The sequence below is a fragment of the Staurois parvus genome, unplaced genomic scaffold (genome assembly GCF_062004578.1).
Source record: "Staurois parvus isolate SC_StPar_1 unplaced genomic scaffold, SC_StPar_1.0 ptg000049l, whole genome shotgun sequence".
NCBI lineage: Eukaryota > Metazoa > Chordata > Amphibia > Anura > Ranidae > Staurois > Staurois parvus.
Genome location: NW_028317845.1, coordinates 208,760 through 231,673, shown reverse-complemented (window position 1 = coordinate 231,673; position 22,914 = coordinate 208,760). Strand labels below are relative to the sequence as shown.

At 40.2% G+C, this 22,914-nt stretch overlaps 1 protein-coding gene across 2 annotated transcripts in view; it reads right to left on the bottom strand.

Moving 5' to 3' along the window:
• The window catches only part of WDR33 (WD repeat domain 33), a 126,178-nt gene that overhangs the window by 39,719 nt on the left and 63,545 nt on the right, over positions 1 to 22,914 (bottom strand). For both annotated transcript variants that reach the window (XM_089665541.1, XM_089665545.1), the window contains exons 7-8: positions 6,075 to 6,172; positions 2,221 to 2,347 (exon numbers count right to left, since the gene is read on the bottom strand). In XM_089665541.1, coding sequence (XP_089521667.1) covers positions 2,221 to 2,347; positions 6,075 to 6,172 — 225 coding nt within the window. The remainder of the gene's footprint in view (positions 1 to 2,220; positions 2,348 to 6,074; positions 6,173 to 22,914) is intronic.

Sequence of the window (22,914 nt, the reverse complement as noted above, 5' to 3'; positions counted from 1 at the left end):
CTGCTAGGTCTGTTGGTTACTTTTCCCCCAGTACTATCTGGGCAGAATTTTAAATCCATAAGAATGAATATGTTTCTGTTGCTCTGTCCTGAAATTGATCTTATTTCCACTTTTCGAGAAAAGATGATGTATATGAGCCCAATGGAGTAATTAGCATAGTGTAGAAAGCTGCTAATGAATGTCTGAGCTTTCTGGACTACAGGCACAATTCCTCAAAGAGGCAGGCACTGTGTCGCATCTGATAAGTGATGATAAAGTGCCACAACTGCATAGCTTGCATGAACTGTGCCTGAAGATCTACCAAGTTTGGATCACCCGCAGGGCCTTTATTCCTTCTGGCTCTCTACAATATGTCAGCTGATATTGGTTAGAGCGGTGTAAAAGGAATACAAAGTTCTCAGATAGGCCTGGGGAGAATTTTAGGGCTTCCCAAAACCAAAATAATACTGTATGTAAAATTATGACCTTGTAGGTGGTCTTCTGTTCTATTCAATCACCCCAACCTATAACTGGCCTTTGCAGCAAGGAGCACCTGTAAGAGAAATGCACATCAAACAACAAAACAAAAATTCCAAGTTCACTTACCAGCCAGCCTGCAACAAACAAATTACCCTAATAGTCCATGTTAAAACAAGGGGTTTAGTTTGTACACATTTGCAAATATATGCGCAAGCTGCAGAATGCATGCCACGGCACCCCAGTGTACTGTGGTCCTAACTGTAAATTTTGCGAGTCTCCAAACGTTGGCGCACATATATAATAACCCATAGATTAAGGGCAGGTATGCATGAATTTATAGAGTTAGGACTGTAATACACTGGGGTGCCATGATGTAGTCTCTGCAGCTTACGCATATATTTGCAAATGTGTGCAAACTAAGCCCCTTGTTTTAACGTGAACTGTTAGACAGGGTAATTCAGTTTGTTGCAGACTGGCTGGCAAGTGAGCTGGGAATTTTTGTTTGTTGTTTTTTGATGCCCTGTTCTATTCATCCCTTCTAATGTGCTAGATAGGGGGTGGTTTTTGATTTCATTAGAACAGTTTGCCATTTAACCAGGGAAAACAAAGGTATTTTTTTCCATACTGACCCAGTGCTTTCAATCCTCAGGTGTACACTAGTCTAGTACCTTGGAGAAGTGTGCAGTCTTATGAAATAGAAGTGGATCTGGGAATTCTATGCCTAAAATTGCTTCCAACTTATTGCTAATTCTGCAAAATTTGCAAGCACACAAATATTGCCTGAATTCTCTCAGACCAGTTTTTGATAAGGTGGGTGGTACTGCAAAAGATAAAGTAAATACTGAACGCATTCATTTTCAAATATTATTCCTTTCAAAACTATCAGTGCACTTACACCACTTTTTAAACATCTGTTTGAGCCTTGTACAGAATGGTGAAATGTTGGCTTTGAAGAACTAGTCCAAGAATTTACTGAGACTTCCTAAATACATTAATGGTGACACTTTGATATTTTAACGTGAACAAGGCGGATATGTTTGAAGGTGTATTCACATTTGGGCTGGTTTAACTGAACCTTGGCTGAGTTAGATTCTCCCCCATCCCCCGCTGTTTTGCACTCACACTACTTACAAGTGTTTCTGGGCACACTTCCCTGCTAACCAGACCAGTGATCCCTGTTTCACAACACAGTTTGCTATGGAGAGGACTGTGCTCTGGCACGGTTTGTACTCATACTGCAGCAAACCATACTGGATCACAAGTGAACCATGCATGGGACCTCCTGTTCCATGTGGTCTCAGGCATGGAACACTTAACTGGTCATGGGCACAGTTCAGAGTCCTCACACTACATAAATGAACCGTCCCAACGGGCTGAGCCACGCCTGGGACCGGTTAAAAATGCTAGTGTGAGTGCACCCTTAAATAAATAAAACACTACTTAAAAAAAGTTCTAATTCATTATCAGGAGGTTGTTTTTTTCCCCCACTTTCAGTGACACCTGTGAAAAGATCAAAATCAAAGTTCACCAGAGAAAATATGAAGAATGTACTCCACAGAAGGGGAATGGAGGGTTAAACTTACAGCAAACATTAAATTTCAATGTTAATAGGCTCACCGAGATGGAAGAAATCTGGAACAAAAAAAGTCTAGATCCAAGGTGAGTGTTATCAGAATTAGTAGTCAAGAACTTTCCATAAACCAAAAACGTAAGCGTTTTTATCTAAAAATTCCTTGCTTGGTCATTGACTAATTAACTTACAGTGTAGCAAGACTCTGTCCATTCTTGGGATCCCAAAATTTGATAGGCTGTTGGCTATCTTTACTTCCAGACACCAGAAGTCCTTTGGTTGGATGCCAGTCAACGCATTTCACATCAGCTCCGTGTCCTAAACGTGCAACAGTATTTATTTATAGTAATAATTGTAGGCTAAAATGAATCTGGGCACCCTGCCAGGTTTTGCTAAGTCACATTCTATCATATAACAAAAGTGAACATTTCATATCAACCAGTGATATGTGAATCCCAGGGGCAGACAGGTTCAATTGTCACTTCTCCTGCGCTCAAGGACTCAGACCAAAGGAAGGTTATTTAACGAGCAGTGTGTTCATCCAATGCTGATCAAAGGTTGTGCAGCTCTATCATGAAGCTGGGGAAGCTTGATAAAACTGTAGAAAAGGATAAAAGAAAGAGCGCACCAACCTTGTGCATTACCTCAGTAAAAAATGAATAATTTTGATGTTCAAAAATTCATGTAATTTTTTGAGGGGAATCTGTGTTTTTTTCGATCAGCTCTGATGAAGAAGGGATCACCCTTCGAAACGCGTTAGATTTTATCGCCCCTTTGGATGGAATTTGCATGTGACTTGTAACCCTGTGTGGACTATTTTATGCCTGTTTTATAGCTACTCTTGTGAGTATATTTCTTTGATAAAATTATTCATTTTTTACTGAGGTAATATGCAAGGTTGGTGCGCTTTTTCTTTTATCCCTTTCTTCTATTGTCACTTCGGCCTGCTAAAATTATCTTTTTGCAGGTTAAGATTTTAGTAGGTTTAACTAATCTGAGCAGGTTTTGTTTAGTTTCAGACAGGATGGTGGTTTGAACATCACATAAAAAGAATTAAAGGGCACTGCCAATAAGTGTACACAAGAGAATGTAGAATAACTGCTAAAGAGAATCTAAGATGGCACAGATAAAACCACAAAATATGTGTTCATTTCCTCCAAATAGTAGACCATAGAAAAAAAAGCGAACTTCTGGCTGTTAAAGTGGAACTAAAGCCAGAAAAACATTATGAACAGACATGCTCTTTGTTGCAGAACAGGCATGCAATTCAACGCAGGACAAACAAGATGGCTGAAGACCAGCACCCAGAAGAAGCCGGGGAGAAGATACTGGTGCCAGCAAAGGACTATTGAGTAGAGGTGAGTAATCCTGACTTTAGTTCGACTGTAAGAGATGATTGGACTCAAAACAAATGCTGCTGAAATTTGTGTACACAAAATAATTATTTGAGTTCATGGACAAGGATTCTAACCATCCCCACTTGATCCAAAAATGAAAAGAAAAGCATTTTGGATATACAAACACATTAATTTGTCACAATAAAAATACGGGGCTGCCATTAGCGACCTCCTTCTCAATGATATAAATTTACTTCCCATCTTTGGTTTCAGTACTTCTGTGTCACAGAAAAATAACATTCATGCTACATACAACAGACAGAGCAAAGGCAGAATATTACTCATCCTCCTACTTGTTTCAGGCCAGTGAAGTAAAGTACTGAATCCAAAGAATCAGAACGGTCAGGCAACTAGAATTTTCAGGTCAGCAATAACTGCATTAATTTAACCATTATCCAAAGGATGTAAACAATATTCTTCAATGTATAAAGCTCATCCTCAAAGGGTCTGTTTTGCTGTCCTACTACTCACTGTGGCCAATCTTAAGTTGGAAATATTGTACCCATGATCCCCTTCTGTCACGAATGTGTGCAAGCCAAAAGTTTATGAGGAATTGCTAACTGTCAGGAACAGGATTTGGCAAGATTATTTGTTCTTTATAGGATGTATGATAAAAGGAAAAAAAAATTAAAAAATGTAAACAATAAGAAAACCACTATATACTGAGATTTATTTCACCGGAACTTTACTACTATTTTGAAGGTGTGTGTACGTGTTGTCTTTTTTTTATAAATAGGTACACAACAAATTCAGTATCTTCATTTAAAATTATTTTATTTCAGAGTTTTTGCAGTGTTAAAAACCAAAATGTTTAATATTCCCTTTGATTAATAAAAAAATATAACAAGAGAATACATTGCTGGTAATTATTCCCATCATTACAGTTTCTTAATACTATGCTAAAAGAAGTTACTCAATTGCATACACAATTTTGAATCAATGTATTTTTAAAAGTGCTACTCATAATCAGGGTCATTATACATAGAACATGCATGTTATTCTTCAACTCACTGATATGTGATTTTACTACCCAGAAGTGGTTTGTTTCTGAGCTCCGTCTTGCCACAAAAAAAGTCACTTCCTTTCTATGAAGCTTCAGTTTTGTTGAGGGAAAAACATATTTAAAACTACATACACATCATTTTAGAAAATGTTATTATAGACTCCCACCTCTCTCTGCTCTTTGTAAATCGATGTAAGCATTGCCATGTTTTTCAAACTTACTGCAAATTGTAAGGATGTACTGTTATAATTGCTGTCTGAGCATTCGCAGTATTGGGAAAAGCAATTAATATAGTAGCAAAGTTTGTGGTTTAAAAATAAAGTAATTGCTTTATTATGTTGTATATTTAAATAAACACATTGGAAGAGAAAAGTAAGTTTTTACAGCCCTTTAAGCATGCAAAAGTCATTAGTATTAAATATGCAGTCAACTGGGAGAAGCATTAGGTCAAACACTTGCAGAGAAAAAAAAACTGTAGAGGTTTCTGGGGTGTTTTTAACACTGTGTACAGATTACCTTAGATGGCCATGTTGCAAGGAAACATTTAAAAGCAGAAATAAGGTATATATAATTTTATCACAAACACCCTGAAATGGTAAGTTAAAAATGTATTATTGTTAGTCTGTTACCTTTTTATATTATCCATATGCCATCTTCTTCTGCATTAAAAAGGAAGAAATAGGGCAGTGCTAGCATCCGAACTAATCATTGCCTCAAAGGAAGTTCACATAGAACTGCCAGGTACCAGTAATAGCGCAGTTCTATCCCTTCCTCTCTTTTATAAACCACTTGATACTTGTTTGGAAAAAAATGCAGCTGTGAACATGAGAAGTAATAAAAGAACCTTAAAAGCACTGACCAGTAGAACTCATATGGTGGCCATCACCCCTACAGCAGACGTGTGTTTACACGAAACGCGTCTAGGAGGAGCCCTTACACGCCTTGACTTCACGCCGCTGGATCAGGAGGTCCGGGGGCCACCATATGAGTTCTACTGGTCAGTGCTTTTATTACTGTTTACAAGCAGTTCCCTACCACCACCCGCAGTCACTGTCATGTGTGTACTTTTCTGCTTAAACTCGATTTAATAAATTGTTTTATCAACATTACTACACTATGACCACCTTTATTCTCTATACCTGGCACTGAGCCTCCACACCTCAGCCCCAGTATTTTAGGCATCGGTGCATATCTGAGTAGGTACGTTGTGACCAGACCGGTATTCTCACACACAATCGAGTGACCACCAGAGGATCATAAACACCAGGCAGCTCCTATCCAGGATCCCCGGATGTATTTGATTTTGATATGCGCAGTGAGATTGCGCTTCTGGTGAGTAGGCAATCTATCTATACCTTTACATCCAGATACCGGACCATACCCACAGTGATTGGAGTTGATTATTATTGATTATAATTTTGGACTATAAATTATTACTGTACTGGACATATGATATCTGTTCATTTATTTATCTCTTTGCTGAAGGTTGAGCTTTTTTTGTAGCGCTGCACTCCCCATTGTTAGAGCTGTTATACCTAATAATGTGACACTGAAAAGGTAACCAAAGTTTATAAATAGTGGCAAGCTTTAGCTAAAGGAACATGGTCATTAAAATATTTGCTTTCAGAGAGTATTCAAAACGTACCTCGCAGTATTCTCTCCTCATGGCAACGAAGAAAATCCCAAATTCTAACTGTGCCGTCATCTGAACAGGTAGCAAATTTATTATCCGTAGGGGAGAAACTGTTGCATGGAAACAAGCATTATAGGAAATTGTCAGAAACAATGAAGCACTCAATGCTCCCTACTAATTGAAACAAATTCTATGCATATTATGGGGCAGGCTTGTATTTCATGGCTGAAGTTTAACTTTTAAACTTTGTGCTATTTGAAATGAAACCAATATCCTACAAAGAAGATGTTAAAGATTAATAGTAAGACACATTGCATTTTAGACACATGGGGATTGATTTATTAAAGGCAAAAAGGCTATTCCTTTTGCAAGGGAATTTTCCCCTAGATTAGTGAATGTAGTTAAAATTCACTCTGCAAAGTCTATCTTTCTTTAGTAAATCAACCCCACAGAATCTGTTAATAGAAGTCTGTCCTCCTTTTTAAAATTTTTAAAAGTAAACATTCTGCAGAGGCACAAGATGCCTGACAATACTTCTATGTATTAGCAAAAATGTAGTCTGCTCTTCAGTATGGTTTCATTTCACTTTGTTACTGGAGTCTCATTTTCCCTGAGTATTCAACAGCAAAGACGAAGATATGATTCATATTCAAACAGTGGTTACTGCATGTGGTTCTAAGCAGGACTATGGTGGCAACCTTTGCAGTTGATCATCCTTGAAATAAATACTTGGTCTAGACATCTCAAGCATTACACATGCCTCAAAATTATCTAGTTGGAATAACAGGTAATTTGACCTCTTTGAAAAGTCATATTTCAAGAGTAAATCCATCCAAATTCAATATGGGAAAGATACAATTATTAAATTGATTCTGTCATCTGGGCATGCTTCCTGAAAAAGAAGTTGTTGAATACAACCCTTCTGCCCCCACTGCCACTCTGTATTCATGAATCACAACTGGCTGAAGATTCTTCTGCATCAGACTTATCTAGGCGTGTCTGATATTTAGCCATCCACTGCACTGTATGGTTCCTTATGTTGACCCCTACATCAATACAGGACATGGACAGTGAACAACAGAACGCAGTAGGTGACCAGGCATCTGACACGTGGAAGTGTGTAGGACGCTGACATCTAACATCAGGTACCGCAAGCTATGTAACAAACATTTTTGCTACAAAAACATTCAGGGTTCTATTGCATGTATTGGACCAAGTTTACAAAACAAATCAATGTTTCAGACCTAGTGGTCTTCTTCAGATGTACTTGAAGAATGCCAATAGGTCAGAAATGTTGTTCCTAGGGATGCGCTGAAACCAATTTTTTTTTTTTTTTTAACACCAAGTAGGAGTACAGATACTTTTTTTTAACATACTTGCTGATGCCGATTAACCAATACCTATGAAGACTAGGTAGAAGGGTGGTTTGAGAGGTGTTGGATGGGAGTTAGGGAGTTGGAGTGTTTGTGCGATACAGGAAAACATGTAATTTCACACATTACAGCATTGCATTTGGTGTGAACAAGCCCTAAAATGTACCCTGTGAGGCATAGTTCAGTTGTCTGTAGGTTGTAAACCCCCCCTACCCCAAATCCCCCCTTAACACATATCCCCCCCATCCACTCCTCCTAGCACAACCCTCCCTAAGTCCCCCTCCTAGCACAAGTCCCCCCGCCCCAAATCAACGTCCCAGCAAAACCACCCCCAAATCCACTGCTAGCACAACACCCCCCCAAATCTCCCCTCCTAGCATAACCCCCCTAAATCTACCACCTTCCTAGCACACATTCTGTACCTACAGTAGTGACAGCAGCAGGGAAGGGGAGAGAGCCAGGAGGGGGTAAGGGTTGTGCTCTCTCCCTCCCCCCAGCTACTCTGAGCGATCCTCGATCCAGTAAGCTCCTGTGCCGAGTGAGGCATAGAGAGCACTTTAACTAGAGAGTTCCTCCTGCGCTTATTAAGGGTGGTCAGTGTATAAATAAGCAGCCAACATTCTATCTTATACCTTATAAGTAAATGTGCAAAACAATAATAATAGTGTGGCGTTATACCATGAAAAGTATAAAATATATATATATATATATATATACACACACACACACACACACACACCTTAATCAGTGATAATAAATGAGATCCATTACAAAATACATTCAAAAAAGATTCCAGATTTATCCAAGAGCTTTGTGGACATTTAGGGATTTTTTGTTAATCTGTAACTGGAATCTTTTTGGAATGTAATTTTGATTGTATTTATATATAAACTCACTTTGTTTTAGGAGAGTATTCCCCCTATTTGGGGAGTCACAGATGTTTTGCACTAGTTTGTGTGGGGGGGCTTTTGTTTGTTTTTTTTGCAATTTTGAATCCCGTGTAGGGATAACCCTGGGGATTTGTTTTGATTGGTTTGTTCTTTCACTGTATGAGGTCCTGGGGAGGACCAGTTTTCACATTATTGGGCATTACGCAGTTTTTGGCACCTATTAGATCCGTATTGGATCAGATCACTATAGATTTGTTTTTTGCACGTATCTTTAATTTATTTTTCATATCATTTATTATCACTGATTAAGGTGATAATAGGTGATAGAGAGCACTTTAATATCCTGCAGAGATGCAGATAGCTCAGCCTGCACCTCCCCCACTTTCTGCTCCTCTCTGTACAGAAAGATGAGCTGGCCACCTTACCACATCCTACCAAAGGAGGACTTGCCGGCAATGGCACAGAGAGCGGGAAAGGTGCGGGCTGACCTCTCTGCATCTTCTGTACACAGGATTTTACAGTGCTCTCTGCTTCTATAGTACAGGAGCTAACAGAGGATCAATGATAACTAATGCCGGTATTCTTTTTTTTTTTACATTTCAGCTGTCAGCAGGAGAACCCCGCTGACAATTGATATGTTATCAGTTGTTAAGGACCCGGTGGCCCCCTGCTTAACAACCGATAATTGCCGGCATTCGTTGGTTTACATTTCCTGCTGAAAGAACCAAACATGAAGGTATCGGTTTTTAGTATGAGCGCATTTGCACGAGTACAGATACTCGTGCAAATGCTTAGTATTGGTGCAACCCTAGTTTTGCCTATATTTTGTAGTATTCATTTATGAATTGTTAGTCTCCAAGCAAGCAGAGTCCTGGATATCGGTAACATTAGAAAAGGACTTGCCCAGGATGTGAACCTTATGAGTTAGATAGGCCATTTCAAGGGATACACGCACACACAGTATACTGTATCATCTAACACTACCTTCATTAGCTAGAAAACACTCCTATGGAGCACATGGTTATACCCCCTTAAAGGGGGCTTGAATTCTCTGAGGTTAGCATTAAGTCCCTAGCTATCAGCCATCTCCTGCTTTGTTCAATGAGAGCAGTTCAGCGATTGCCGAAATCACTCTTAGCTGGGAGAAGGGGAACACATAGGTAGTTATAGGTATGAAATGGAAGAAGGAACTGTGCTGTTTGCTTTTGGACTTGTAGACTTTTTTTTTAATTAGTTAAAAGACTTGTTCCGTTTAGGTTAAAAAGAAAAAGATTTTTTTACAGTTTGTAGAATGATAATAGATAAAACAATGACCAAAAATGTAGTCAGATATAAAATGACCCACTTAACAATTATGTATTTGAAATACCCTTACATTTCTAAATACTGCAAAAGCCTATTTTTATAGTAGGCCTTTTATAGGGATAAGAAGGAGCAGCACTACAATTAGACTGTATAATACTGCACATTACACAGATGAATGGCTCAATATCCAATCACAAGGTGGTACAGACCTTGATTAAGCTGTATAACAGGGATGTCTAAATTAGAACATTTAACAGAATCACATTGTTTGACAGTGAAGTCTGCACACGCCTGTTTCATCTGTAATGTAAATGTTTGCCTTTACTTCCCCCTTTAAATATTACAAGTGATTACGGTATGCAGAGTTCTAATAAACTAAACTTAATGCTTTATTTAAAATAGCATACCATATAAAGCATTAACTACTACTGCATGTGTACCTTGCCTTCAAAGATTGAAAGCTTTTCTTGGGACTAGTTTCCTTTCCTTTTGTTTCATATATTTGAATAACTGTGTGTGATGATGATTGCTATAGTGCGAGAATAACCTTTTTATTGTATAACAGAAATAACATAGAATGTGGCTTTATAAAGTATAAGGATACAGGATTTTATTCTTATGATTATAATACTATATAACCTCATATATTTCCATATTTTAAAACATATTGGGGGAGATTTACTTAAACTGGTGCACACAGGATCTGGTGCAGCTGCGCATAGTAACCAATCAGATTCTAACTTTAGCTTAGCTAAAGACCTTTTGGCTATACTTCTATGAATCACAGGAGCGCAGTTAGTTCTGCACTCCTGGGACCAGTTTTCAGCTGACAGTGGACTTTAGCCCGTCACAGAGCAAGTCTAGGCTCTGAAAAGATCCCAACCATATAGTCAAGATCCACCTAGAACCCCTGACCTGGAATCTCAGTGGTCCACTGAGAACATGAGTCAGCCCCCTGCACAGCCCATGCTTCAGTGAGCGCTGGATGGGCAAAACAGAGTGCCTCCGACTGACAGTCCTGGCTCGCTGTTCAGAGCAGAGGGGGAGAGCTGAGTAATCTTGGTCTTTGATTGCTCACTTCTCTCTGCAGAGCTGGCAGGGGACAGATGCACCATTGGATCGACCTAGGCGAGTATAATCGTTTTTGTTTTTCTGGGGTTTTTTTTCTGTTTTAACAGCCCATACTTCTCTTTTAAGCTTTGACAATAAAACCTAGAAGCTCCCGCATTGGGAAGTTGTAAAAAGATACAGAATCCAGGTACCAAATGACCACAGGAACTATATATGAAAGTTGAAGTCATATCCAAAATATTTAAAAAAAAATACCATTTAACCCAGTTATGGTTTCAATATTTTTAAATACTTTTAATATAAATGTTTTAAGAACAGCCTCCTCTAAACCAATAGCCACACATGGGAGAGGGAAGTTGAAATGCTGTAAGTCAAATCAAGCTTTACTCTGTTGCAGTGTTTTCTTATAGGATCTCATAGGTGTCTTGCTGCTCCTTCGATGTCCACTCAAAGAATGGGTGGGTTCTAGTCCAGAATGTATTGCTAAATTATAAATATAGGTTGCAGGGAAGTCACAGGAGCAGCAGGAATTGACTAATTTGTTTACAGTGATGTTTGGCTTGTAAATTGTAAAAATGTAAACGTGTACCTTAAACACTACAACTTGTATATCAAAGTATACCCTTCTAAAAAAATAATAAAAATAAAAAATACATATTTCTATAGATGAACACTGAAATATTGGGCCTTCCTTAAAGCGGTATTAAACTCACAAGCAAACATATTATATTGCAGCTTGCCAATTCTTAGATGTGATGGTTACATTCGTTTTCTTTTTAAAGCTCGCTTTCCTTTATTTTCATCTGGTGATCCAGCCAGCATATCTGTTGCTTTTCAACAGAATAAGCTCTCCTGCAAATGTAGCAGTTAGAGCGTAAAGACAAGCCATTTACCACTGACAGAGGTGTTTAACCTCTTGCCGTCCGCCTGCTGTTTATAAACGGCAGGGCGGTGGCAGTCCAGGGGCGGGTTGCCGTTCCTAAACGGCACCCGCCTTTTCTAGCTGTGCGCGCTCCCTGGGAGCGCGCACCACCGCGATCCGGTGCCCGCTGTGTCCTCCGGACACAGTGAAACACCGATCGTCGGACGGGACCTCTGTACGAGGTCCCGATCATGTGATCACTGATTGGCCAATCAGTGATCACATGCAAAGTAGTAAGCAAGATGTCACTTGTGACATCATTGCTTACTACGTGTGAAATCTGTGAATGATCATAGAGGTCACATGGTACAAGGCTATTCACAACAGCCTTGTACCATGTGACAAGCTGTGACCAATCACAGCTCACTCAGTACTTCTCAATGACTGCAAGAATGCAGACAGAGAGAAAGAGAAATGATTGCTTTTACATCCTATATGGGTGTAAAAGCAATCAGTGTAAAAATAGAAAAAAAATCTTCATCCCCCCCCACAAGTAGTACAGTGTCACCATGGTGACACTGTACTGCTAGGGTGACAGTATGTAAAAAAAAAAAAAAATAATAATAATAATAAAAAAAAATAAAAATGTAAAAAAAAATGTTTAAAAATTATAATTTTTGGTTATAAACTAATTTGGATTTTTTTTTTCACTAAAAAAATAACGGAATAAATTTTGGCCAAGATTTATGATGAAATATTATTTATTTGCAAAATTTTATTTAAAAAAAACACTTTTTTTCAAAATTTTTAGACTTTTTCATTTACATAGTAAAAAAAATAAAAATCCCAGCGGTGAATAAATACCACCAAAATAAAGCTTTATCTGTCTCAAAAAAATGCTAAAAAATTCATATGGGTACAGTATTGCAGGACCGCGCAATTGTCATTCAAAGTGTGATAGCGCTGAAAGCTGAAAATTGCCCTGGACAGGAAGGGGGTAAAAGTGTCCGGACAGGAAGTGGTTAAAATGACCAGCTTTTATTCATGTAAAACCTTTATCCCAAAACAACTGTAGCGGTAATGGCATGTGTAACTGCAGTGTAAGCTAGAAATTAGCTTCCATCAATTAGTGTATCTAAATCTGTTAGTACATCTAACACTCCCCCAAGACTGGCAATGCTATTGTCCAAAAGTACCCCTGTGCTCCTTCATCCAGAGTGTGGGCACTCTAATACAGGAGATGTGTTACTGGCCAGATCAGCAGGTGAAAACATAAGGGAAAAAGCCTTAAAAAGAAAACTAATGCAGCCACCACATCTAAGGACTGGTAAGCTGCAATATATTACGCTTTTGGCTTTATTAGAATGTGACTCATGAATAAATAGCTGTAAATAAGCAGGTGTCAATTTGAAAATGGTGACACATGGAAGTCTGGATACCAATCTTGGCATACTCCATATGGGTTTTTACCATTTGCAAATCCAGTTAAACTGATAGCAATCAGCTTCCAAATATGACCCAATCACTTTCTAAAACTTTGTAGCCTAAACAAATTAAGGTTTATGAGTGGAATTTAAGCTTACTTAAAGCTATGGCACACGCCCTTTTGGGGCATGTTTAGTATGATGTAAGTACAGTAGTATGGCAAAACAGTAACACAACGTGCTCCCTACTCCATTATTCCAGGTCCAGTTCCGGCTTCTAAACAGAGGTCAAGGAGGTGACCACAGAAGATGTATATACAGGTGAAACTCGAAAAATTAGAATATCGTGCAAAATTTCATTTATTTCAGTAATGCAACTTAAAAAGGTGAAACTAATATATGAGATAGACCCATTACATGCAAAGCAAGATAGCTCAAGCCGTGATTTGTCATAACTGTGATGATTATGGCTTACAGCTCATGAAAACCCCAAATCCACAATCTCAGAAAATTACAATATTACATGCAATCAGTAAAAAAAGGACTGTACATAGAATAATATTGGATCTCAGTACTTGGTTTGGGCCCCTTTTGCAGCAATTACTGCCTCAATGCGGCGTGGCATGGAAGCTATCAGCCTGTGGCACTGCTGAGGTGTTATGGAAGACCAGGATGCTTCAATAGCGGCCTTCAGCTCTTCTGCATGTCTCTCATCTTTCTTGGCAATGCCCCATAGATTCTCTATGGGGTTCAGGTCAGGCGAGTTTGCTGGCCAATCAAGCACAGTAATCCCACAGTCATTGAACCAGGTTTTGGTGCTTTTGGAAGTGTGGGCAGGTGCCAAGTCCTGCTGGAAAATGAAGTCAGCATCCCCATAAAGCTCGTCTGCGGAAGGAAGTGCTCAAAAGTCTCCTGGTAGACGGCTGCATTGACCCTGGACTTAATGAAGCACAGTGGACCAACACCAGCAGATGACATGGCTCCCCAAATCAACACAGACTGGAAACTTCACATTGGACTTCAAGCATCTTGCAGTGTTTGCCTCTCCATTCTTCCTCCATACTCTGGGTCCTTGGTTTCCAAATGAGATGCAAAAGTTGCTCTCATCAGAAAAGAGGACTTTGGACCACTGAGCAGGTCTGTTTTTCTTTAGCCCAGGTAAGACGCTTCTGACGTTGTTTGTTGTTCAGGAGCGGCTTGACAAGAGGAATACGACATTTGAAGCCCATGTCCAGGATCCGTCTGTGTGTGGTGGCTCTTGATGCACTGACTCCAGCCTCAGTCCACTCCTTGTGAAAGTCCCCATCACTTTTGAATGGCCTTTTCCTGACAATCCTCTACAGGCTGCGGTCATCCCTGCTGCTTGTGCACCTTTTTCTTCCACACTTTTCCCTTCCACGTAACTTTCTATTAATGTGCTTTGATACAGCACTTTGGGAACATCCAGCTTCTTTTGCAATTACCTTTTGAGGCTTTCCCTCCTTATGGAGGGTGTCAATGATGGTTTTCTGCACAACTGTCTGGTCAGCAGTCTTTAGCATGATTGTGATTCCTACTGAACCAGACTGAGAGACCATTTAAAGGCTCAAGAAACCTTTTCAGGTGTTATGGCTTAATTAGCTGATTAGAGTTGGACACTTTGAGCCTAGAATATTGCACCTTTTCACAATATTCTAATTTGCTGAGATTGTGGATTTGGGGTTTTCATGAGCTGTAAGCCATAATCAGCACAATTATGACAAATCACAGCTTGAACTATCTTGCTTTGCATGTAATGAGTCTATCTGATATATTAGTTTCACCTTTTAAATTGCATTACTGAAGTAAATTAACTTTTGCACGATATTCTAATTTTTGTTGAGTTTCACCTGTTTAATTACATTTTTCTTTTTTTTTTCTTCATTGTACATTACAATAGTACAGTCTTTTTGCTCGTGTACAGATACCTACTTTTTGCTCTGAGAGAAGCAAGCCTTTTCTTTGTTAAGTTTAGTTTTCTTTTCAAATTTTTTTGGCTCATGACTCTTCCATCAAGTTTTAACTGCTATATACTGTAGCAACTGCAGCATCTATTTTTGCAGTACCTCGACCCTGCTGGAAAAAAAAAATGTGTGCCAGCCTTTAATATTGCTTCAGGCACTGGATCTTGCATTAGGCGCTCACCTAGGCATGTAGTAGCAGTGTGCAGAGTAAGCTGCAGAGTGCTATGCAGGTGCAGGGCAAAGATTTGGATGGGCTTTTCCTCTAGAATTCACTATCTGCCCAGTGTGCTTAATACTCTAGTTCCTTGGGGGTTAATCCTTGGGGGTGATGGCTGCGACCCCCTCTGCCAGGAACCACCAGAGCCTCCTTCCTATTCAGTTGTATGCCATTTCCCTTCTCCATGCACCACAGCCTGGTGCTCCTTTGCTTCTTGCTCTGCAACCAGGACACAGCACAACGATTCTTGGATGTACTGAGCGCCTCTGCTTACAATAGCTGGTCACAAATGGTAAATCCTCCTTCATTGCAGGAATGGTCTGTCAGTGGCCCTTCCAGGAAAACCAGTCACCATGCATGGTGAATCATAGGCGCAAAAGGAACATGTCTGGAGGCCCAGCCAATACATGCTCAGCTCATTGGCTGGAGAGAGTCAGGGTGATTTCCCACAGGGTTCCACTAACAGCTATGACTTCTGTCTCCTATCAGAGTAACTGTCATCCTCAAAAGCCTCCCTATCTCCCTTGGGCATATTGCATTCTGTTTATACAGCGAGGAATTCTCAGCTACAATGTCTGCATTCATGGTCAGACCATTAGTCCTGTTCAAGGCATCAGACAGCAAGAGCTGCTAACAAGTCCCCTCATCCTCTTCATCGGAATCCATCTCCATTTTTCCTCAGAATGCACAGGTTGTTCCATAGGAAGGGCAAGGAGGATGGTACCGCATCTGATTCTCAAGGTTCAGTCATGGAGGAGGCTCAATCCCACAAAATCTCTCTTAAGGTAAAATACAATCATTTATATTCTTATTGACACAACGTACGCATGCCCTCCCTTAGGATGAGCCTGTGTTGGCCAAGAAAAAGGTTACCAGTCTAAACCTGTACACTCACAATTACAGTCTGTTGGTCTAAGCCAGGAAAAAAATAAAAATCTTCATTCCTCCACAAATCAGGTAATCCATTTCCTCGACCCTGCCCTATCCTGCCTGGAGAAAATCCCAATGGTCCCTGTTGGGGGATGTCCTGGTCTTCTAAACCCTGTGAACAAAAGGTTAGAAGCCCTGCTTAAGGACTTGTTCTCCCCCCTCAGATTTGACTATGAAACCTGTTGCAACCATGTCTATGTTAAACTTTTGCAGTATGATTCAAAACATGGCTAAGGAACTCAAATCCATTTGGACAGATCCATCTGACCTCCTCTTAGAATGCCGTTTGACAGGCTACAACACTATGTCTGAGGGGGAAAGAGTATCCTTTTATCAGAGAAAAAGAAGGTCAAAGCCACTGCAGGTAAGTCTTTGGCACATGAGACCAAGAAGAGCTTGTCTCTTTACTCTCAGATCGCCAGGTCCAAGTTCAGGTCAGGAACCCAGCTCTGCCATTGGATTTGAACTTCTAAGCCCTCCAAATCTGGAAACAAAGCCTCCTTACCCCAGAGAGAGTGTCCTTGCTTGTCTGAGTAGGAGGACCCTTGCTAGCCTTTGCAGATCTGGACATTCACCTGGGTCCAGAACATCTATTAGAGTTTTAGTCTCTGCTTACAACTTGCCACATGCTGTCAAAATTTGCCAGCCTCCTAGAAAAAGGTAGGCAGATCTCTATATGGCTCTCCAGCAGCCCATCTCTCTAGTGGATTTAGTTCCTATTCCAGAAGAGGAATGGTTCCAGAGTTTCAACTCAAATCTAATCACTGCACCAATGGCAAATGGAGGCATTTGCATCATTCTGGATCTAATGTTCACCAGGTTCCTTCACGTGCAACACTTACTGTAAACTGCCTATTCAGTTATTTCTTCACTTCAGGCAGGAGGTTCTCTGGCCTCTGTTGCCATCAAGGATGCCTACCAAAACATCTCTATCTACCACAGGTTGTTGTCAACCACTCCTGACAGTGTTTTATTGCATTTAAAGCTGTGGGTGCACAACGTTGGCAATATGTTGCCCTTCGCTTTGGCCTGTCCACAGCACTATGGTCTTCTCCAGTGTATTAGCACCATCCTAGCTCTGCTTGCTCTTAGGGCATTCTCTTTGTGGGTTACCTAGACAAACTCCTGAAAAAGAAACAACCAGTACAGATGCTGCTGTAAATGTCCAATGGTCAGTACCGACCATGAATAGTTTTGGTTGGATCTCAAATCTCCAGAAATTGCTTTTGCATAAAGGATCTAGGGCTCATGGTAGCCTCTTTCAAAGCAGTACTATATCTACAATTTAACTCTAGACTGTTGCTTCTCAAAATTCTGGCAGCATGGGACAAACATAACCAAGTATTTGAATCGCCCTTTCTGCCTCACTAGTAAAACCAGGCAAGGTGGATCTCTAGTTGGGTGTCGGAATCAGGAAAACCCATTCTCCTGATAATCTGGAAGGTACCTCACGATGCATACCAGTTTGCCCAGCTGGGATGCAATCTTGGATACCCTTTTGGTACAGGGGACTTGATTGTTGGAAGAAGTTGTCTTTTCAAACCATGTCCTAGGCCTTATGGCAATCCGGTTGTCCCTTCTTCGCTGAACTTCTTGACTGCAATATCACCTGCACAGGATTAAGTTGGACATTACCAGAGCAGTGGCTTACACCGATTATCAGGGAGGCACCAGTAGTCATCCAAGTCAAATGCAAGCGGACCTCATTCCAGCTTGGTCAGAGCTACAAATTGTGGCCCTGTTAATGGTGCACATTCTATGTGTGAAAAATAGTCAGGTAGACTTTAGTTTTCAGTGTCTGTTTTCAGGCAGATGGCCTCTTGGAACTGCTGAGGACCCTAGTGGGAGGGACGAAACGTGTCAAGTGGAAACCTCTGGTGACCCAACATCCGGCCAATGGAGTGCCCACCGGTGCGTCACTTCTGGTTCGGTGAGTGTATGCCTTTTATACTTAAACACCTATTTTTAAAGTGGGTGGAATACAAATGATCTTTTAATGGAAATAAACAGAATTTCACCATGTGAACCCCTTTTTCGCTCTACTTGCATGGTTGCATGAGGAGTGTACCACTGTGAATATATAGCTGATACCTAAGGATCAGGTAAAGAATAGACCCAGCTGAACTTCTATATATCTATAAGCGTGCTAGAATCTTATATAAAAGTCAGAGTCCATACAAGTCGGTGAGTAAGTGGGATCAGTGGGGAGCACTAAGAAAATTGCACCTTATGAGGAGGAAAGCACTTCTGCACACTGAGGGACTATTTTATTTATGTTTATATGTGCACTTGGAATTTTATTGTGACACTGGTTACACTATAGGATTTTACTGATGGAGAGCACAATATGAGCATGTATGGTTTTGTTATTATATTTCAATTGTTTCTGCATAGTGACTTCCACATATGAACATTATTATGCACAATTAGGCAGCACTTCTGTGTTATAGTATCATTTGTAAGGAATATCCTCTGTAGAAGCAGCAGCCATATTGATTTATTCATTTTTAATATATTGGTTTAATCACTATTTAGTCATTTACAGGTTTCACACACTAGGGGTCATCCCAACGCAGGCCATCAGCTGTTTTCAAGATGTTCAAAATGTTGTTTCAGGGTGTAAAACCAGGCTATTGTCTAACAAAAAGTTTCAGCTCTCCTATCATCGCAAATAATTTATAAATCAAGAAGCAAGACAATGACCCTTGCAATTTGCTTGGAAGGAAGTTATGAGTAGGACAGCACGAAACCTGAAAGCCCCTTTCACACAGAGCAGATTCTGTTCCGATCAGCAGGGGATCAACTCTCAGATTCCTTGCTGATTGGAGCATAGCAGACAGATGGACACATCCATGTCCAGTTTCCGCAGAGCGGACATAGACAGAACACTGCTGTCCATTTACACCAGACTAACCTCCGATGTGATCTGTGTAAATGGTAGAAGATGGATCCCCTTCCATTTTTCTAGCTGGCCAGATCAAACCCAGGTGTAAACAGACACAAATCCATAGCAATGCATGGACCTTCTGATCTGGTCCACCAGAAAAATTGACAGGCAGACCTACGTCAAAGGGGCCTAACAGCTGGTTGATCATCAGAAAATTCAGTGCAGTGGTAGTTTTGTGTTTGCTCTAACACCAACATTGCATTTTTCTTTAAATGCAGCAGTCCAAATACAGTAATAAGCATTGAATTCTAACCAAAAGCAACACTAGTATCATCTGGTTAGTTTTTGCACTGTTTATAATATTTGTTGAACCACCTGTGATTTAAAACATTATAGGTTTAATATGAGGTTATGATTCAATTACTGACTTTGAGGGACCATGTGTATTGCATTTATTGCAAGTGCCATCATTTTGTTCCCTATAAACCGGAAAAACATCCCCTACAATGTCTGCATAATGCACCTGTCACTCTGGCCATACACAGACAGAAAGATGATTCAATACCGCCACTCCTCTATGCTATGCTAATTGCATATGACAGATATGGACTTTTAACAAAGGCACTAAATGTTCATACTGCGCACAGGACACCAGAAGTTACTGTACAAGATCATCTTTCATTACAGCTATTAATTTTCCAGACACACATCTACTGGCCCTGAACTTCAGGGTTGTCCATATCTGATCCAATAATGGCAAACTTATCTTACCTAATCAATAAGATACCTGCCTAAATGGAGAATTTTTATATGATTTTACAAACATTATACACATGTCCAAAATTAACAATGTGTGTTCCTACAGAACAGACTATTAATCGATGAAAATTAGAATAACCTAATGTACAAAATACATACAAATCTAAAACATTCTATTTTAAACTAATCACTATAAAACAATTAAGAGAAATTTACAGAACAGAGCAGAGTTTGACACGTTTACTAAACTGCTAATTATTGATAACAAGGATCGAAAAGTAGCTCTGTACCAATATTGAATTTGGGAAGAGGAGTCCTGATTTCTAAGAAATACACAGCCAAAAAAAAATAAAAAGTGGTGCCTTTCTGCAAATGGGAGATGGTTAGTAAAATGAAATGGGCAGACTTTTATTTTGATTATATGAATTCAACAGCCAAATTAGAACTCTAAATCCCATATCATTTCAATTTGTAAACTCTATTTTAATGTGTTTAAAACTGTAGCAATAAGAACAAAACCATTATAACAAATTATAAATCCTTATAATAATGCAACACCTTCTGTGCAATTTAAATATTTGATATTGTATTCTGCACATGGAGGAAATGTTGCACATAATTAAACATTTGGAATTTCTTTTCTATATACTTTCTAGAGAACCTGTAGATCGTTCCCATCAAAGATTCTCTCACACAAACACACTTACAATTCCGAAAATATTTGTGCTATTACAAGTACTTAAAATTGTAGAATCTCATATATCCTACTCGGGTAATCTTAACCACTTGTCCTCCAGAGCATTTACCCCCCTTCCTGACCAGACCATTTTTTGCGATACGGCGCTGCGTTACTTTAACTGACAATTGTGCGGTCATGCAACACTGTACATAAATGAAATTTGTCATTTTGTTCCCCAAAAATAGAGATTTCTTTCAGTGGTATTTGATCACCTCTGCGGGGTTTTTTTTTTGCGCTATATAAAAAAAACCCGACAATTTAGAAAAAACAGTATTTTTGACTTTGTTAATAAAAATATATCCAATAAAATAAATTTAAATCAAATTTCTCCATAAATCTAGGCAAAAATGCATTCTGCTACATCTTTGCTAAAAAAAATCCCAATAAGTGTATATTAATTGGTTTACGTGAAAGTTGTAGCGTCTACAAATGGCGCTATATATACACTGGAATTTTTATTTATATTAGTAATGGTGGCGATCAGCGACTTATAGCGGGTCTGCGGCGGGCATTCTGACACTGCGTGGGAAATAACTGCTACTGACATTCCCAGTGACACTAATAGTGTTCAGTGCTAATAAAAAGCACTGACACTATATAATGACACTGGGTAGGAAGGGTTAACATCTGGGGCGATCAAAGGGTTAACAAGTGTGCGGTTTTACTTGGGAGACATGCTGCTTTGTATCTCTCTGCTGTGCAGAGATACAAAGCAGCAAATTCATGCTGACAGCAGAGATCTGTGTTTACACACAGCTCTCTCCCCTCTCAGCCCTGCCAATGAACACTGAGTCCTGCCTGGGAATCACGGACCGGGACACGGTAATTTACATCCCCAGCACCCAATAGTGGCGCGGGTAGGGCGGAGCACGCCCCCTACCCAGAAAAACAAATCATATATATATATATATATATATATATATATATACACATACACATATACACACACACACACACACACACACATGATTTTGCACAGCCGTGCCGCCAGGTAGCAGTGCTTCTACTATAGGGTGGAGGGCAAATGGTTAAACACCCCAATCCAAATTGAAGAGTCATGTTGGACCTAGACAAAAGATGTGTGGAATATGTTCTTAATGAAAGATTTCTGAGACTTTAGGTAAATTTATTGCACATTTTCTCTGAAAACAAGCAAATCCTGGAATACAATTCAAGTATCACTGTACTTCTCAATGTAACTCTCAATGTAGTGCTTGTGACTCCATCTTGTACCTTCTACCGTTGGGTGATTGTCGGGATACAGTAGATTATTTTTGCTGTCCTCTCAGGCCTTGACAGGTAAGAGGATAAATAGGTCTGATAAATGAGTTTATCTTTTTTTAACCTTTAAATCAGGGGTAGGCAACCTTTGAGAGGTAGAGATCTACCATGACATCGAAGACAGCAAAGATCATCGGTAGTGGGTAAGGCAGTATGCAGAGGTCAGTAGTATAAACAGCGGTGTACAGAGATCTATAGGGGTACAAGAGGGGGTGAGCAGGACAGGGGTGAAGAGGGCAGAGAACAGAGCAAAGGACAAGGGGTTAGCAAGGCAGTGTAAAGGGGGGGTCAGGAGGGCCTGGTACAAGGGGATCTGGAGGGCACAGCACAAGAGGAGTCAGGAGGGTACGGTACTATGGGGTCAGGAGGGCTGGGGGATCTCGAAGGCAAAGTACTGGAGGGTCAAGAGATCATGGTACAGGGGGATCTAGAACTGGGGGGTCAGGAGGCCTGGAGGGCACAGTACTGGAGAGTCAGAAAGGCATGGTACTGGGGGTTAAGAAGGCACATTCAGGAAGGCACAAGTGTTTTCCAGATGCAGAGCTGCACAGAACAGCTGCTGTGGCACAGCTACCTGCTCTGGAGAGCTGATTCCCACCAGTACTCTATCAGCACATCACCCACAAGCACACCACTTGAATGAGCTGGAGAGGAGATGATCAGTGCACTGCACTCAGTAGGACGCGAGCAAGAACTTGCCACTAGCAAATCCTATGCGGCAGAGGCATTCCCAGCATCAAAGCTGCACATTAAAGGGGCATGCTGTGGGGTGGGGAACGCCTCTGTTTCCCGCAATGAGAGCTCAGAGGACTAGACGCCTGAGCTCATGCCTTCTCTGTGCTGTTTGCTAATCGGGGATGTGGGGGAACGAGAGGGTCAGCAGGACAGGAACTTGATCGCAATCTACCTGTCACCTGTCCGTGATCGATGAGTTGCTGACCCCAGCTTTAAAATTATTCCTATTAATGTTCTTCACCAATCATAGCATAATGTTTACCTATAGTCTGGTCAGCAACTTGTTTTTTTCTTTTCCTCCTCTCAGTAAAAATGGCAAAACCAACATCTAGAGTTTGAAAACATTTCCACAGTGCAATTTCTGCTGAGAGCAAAGCTTCAATTTGCAAATATTGTG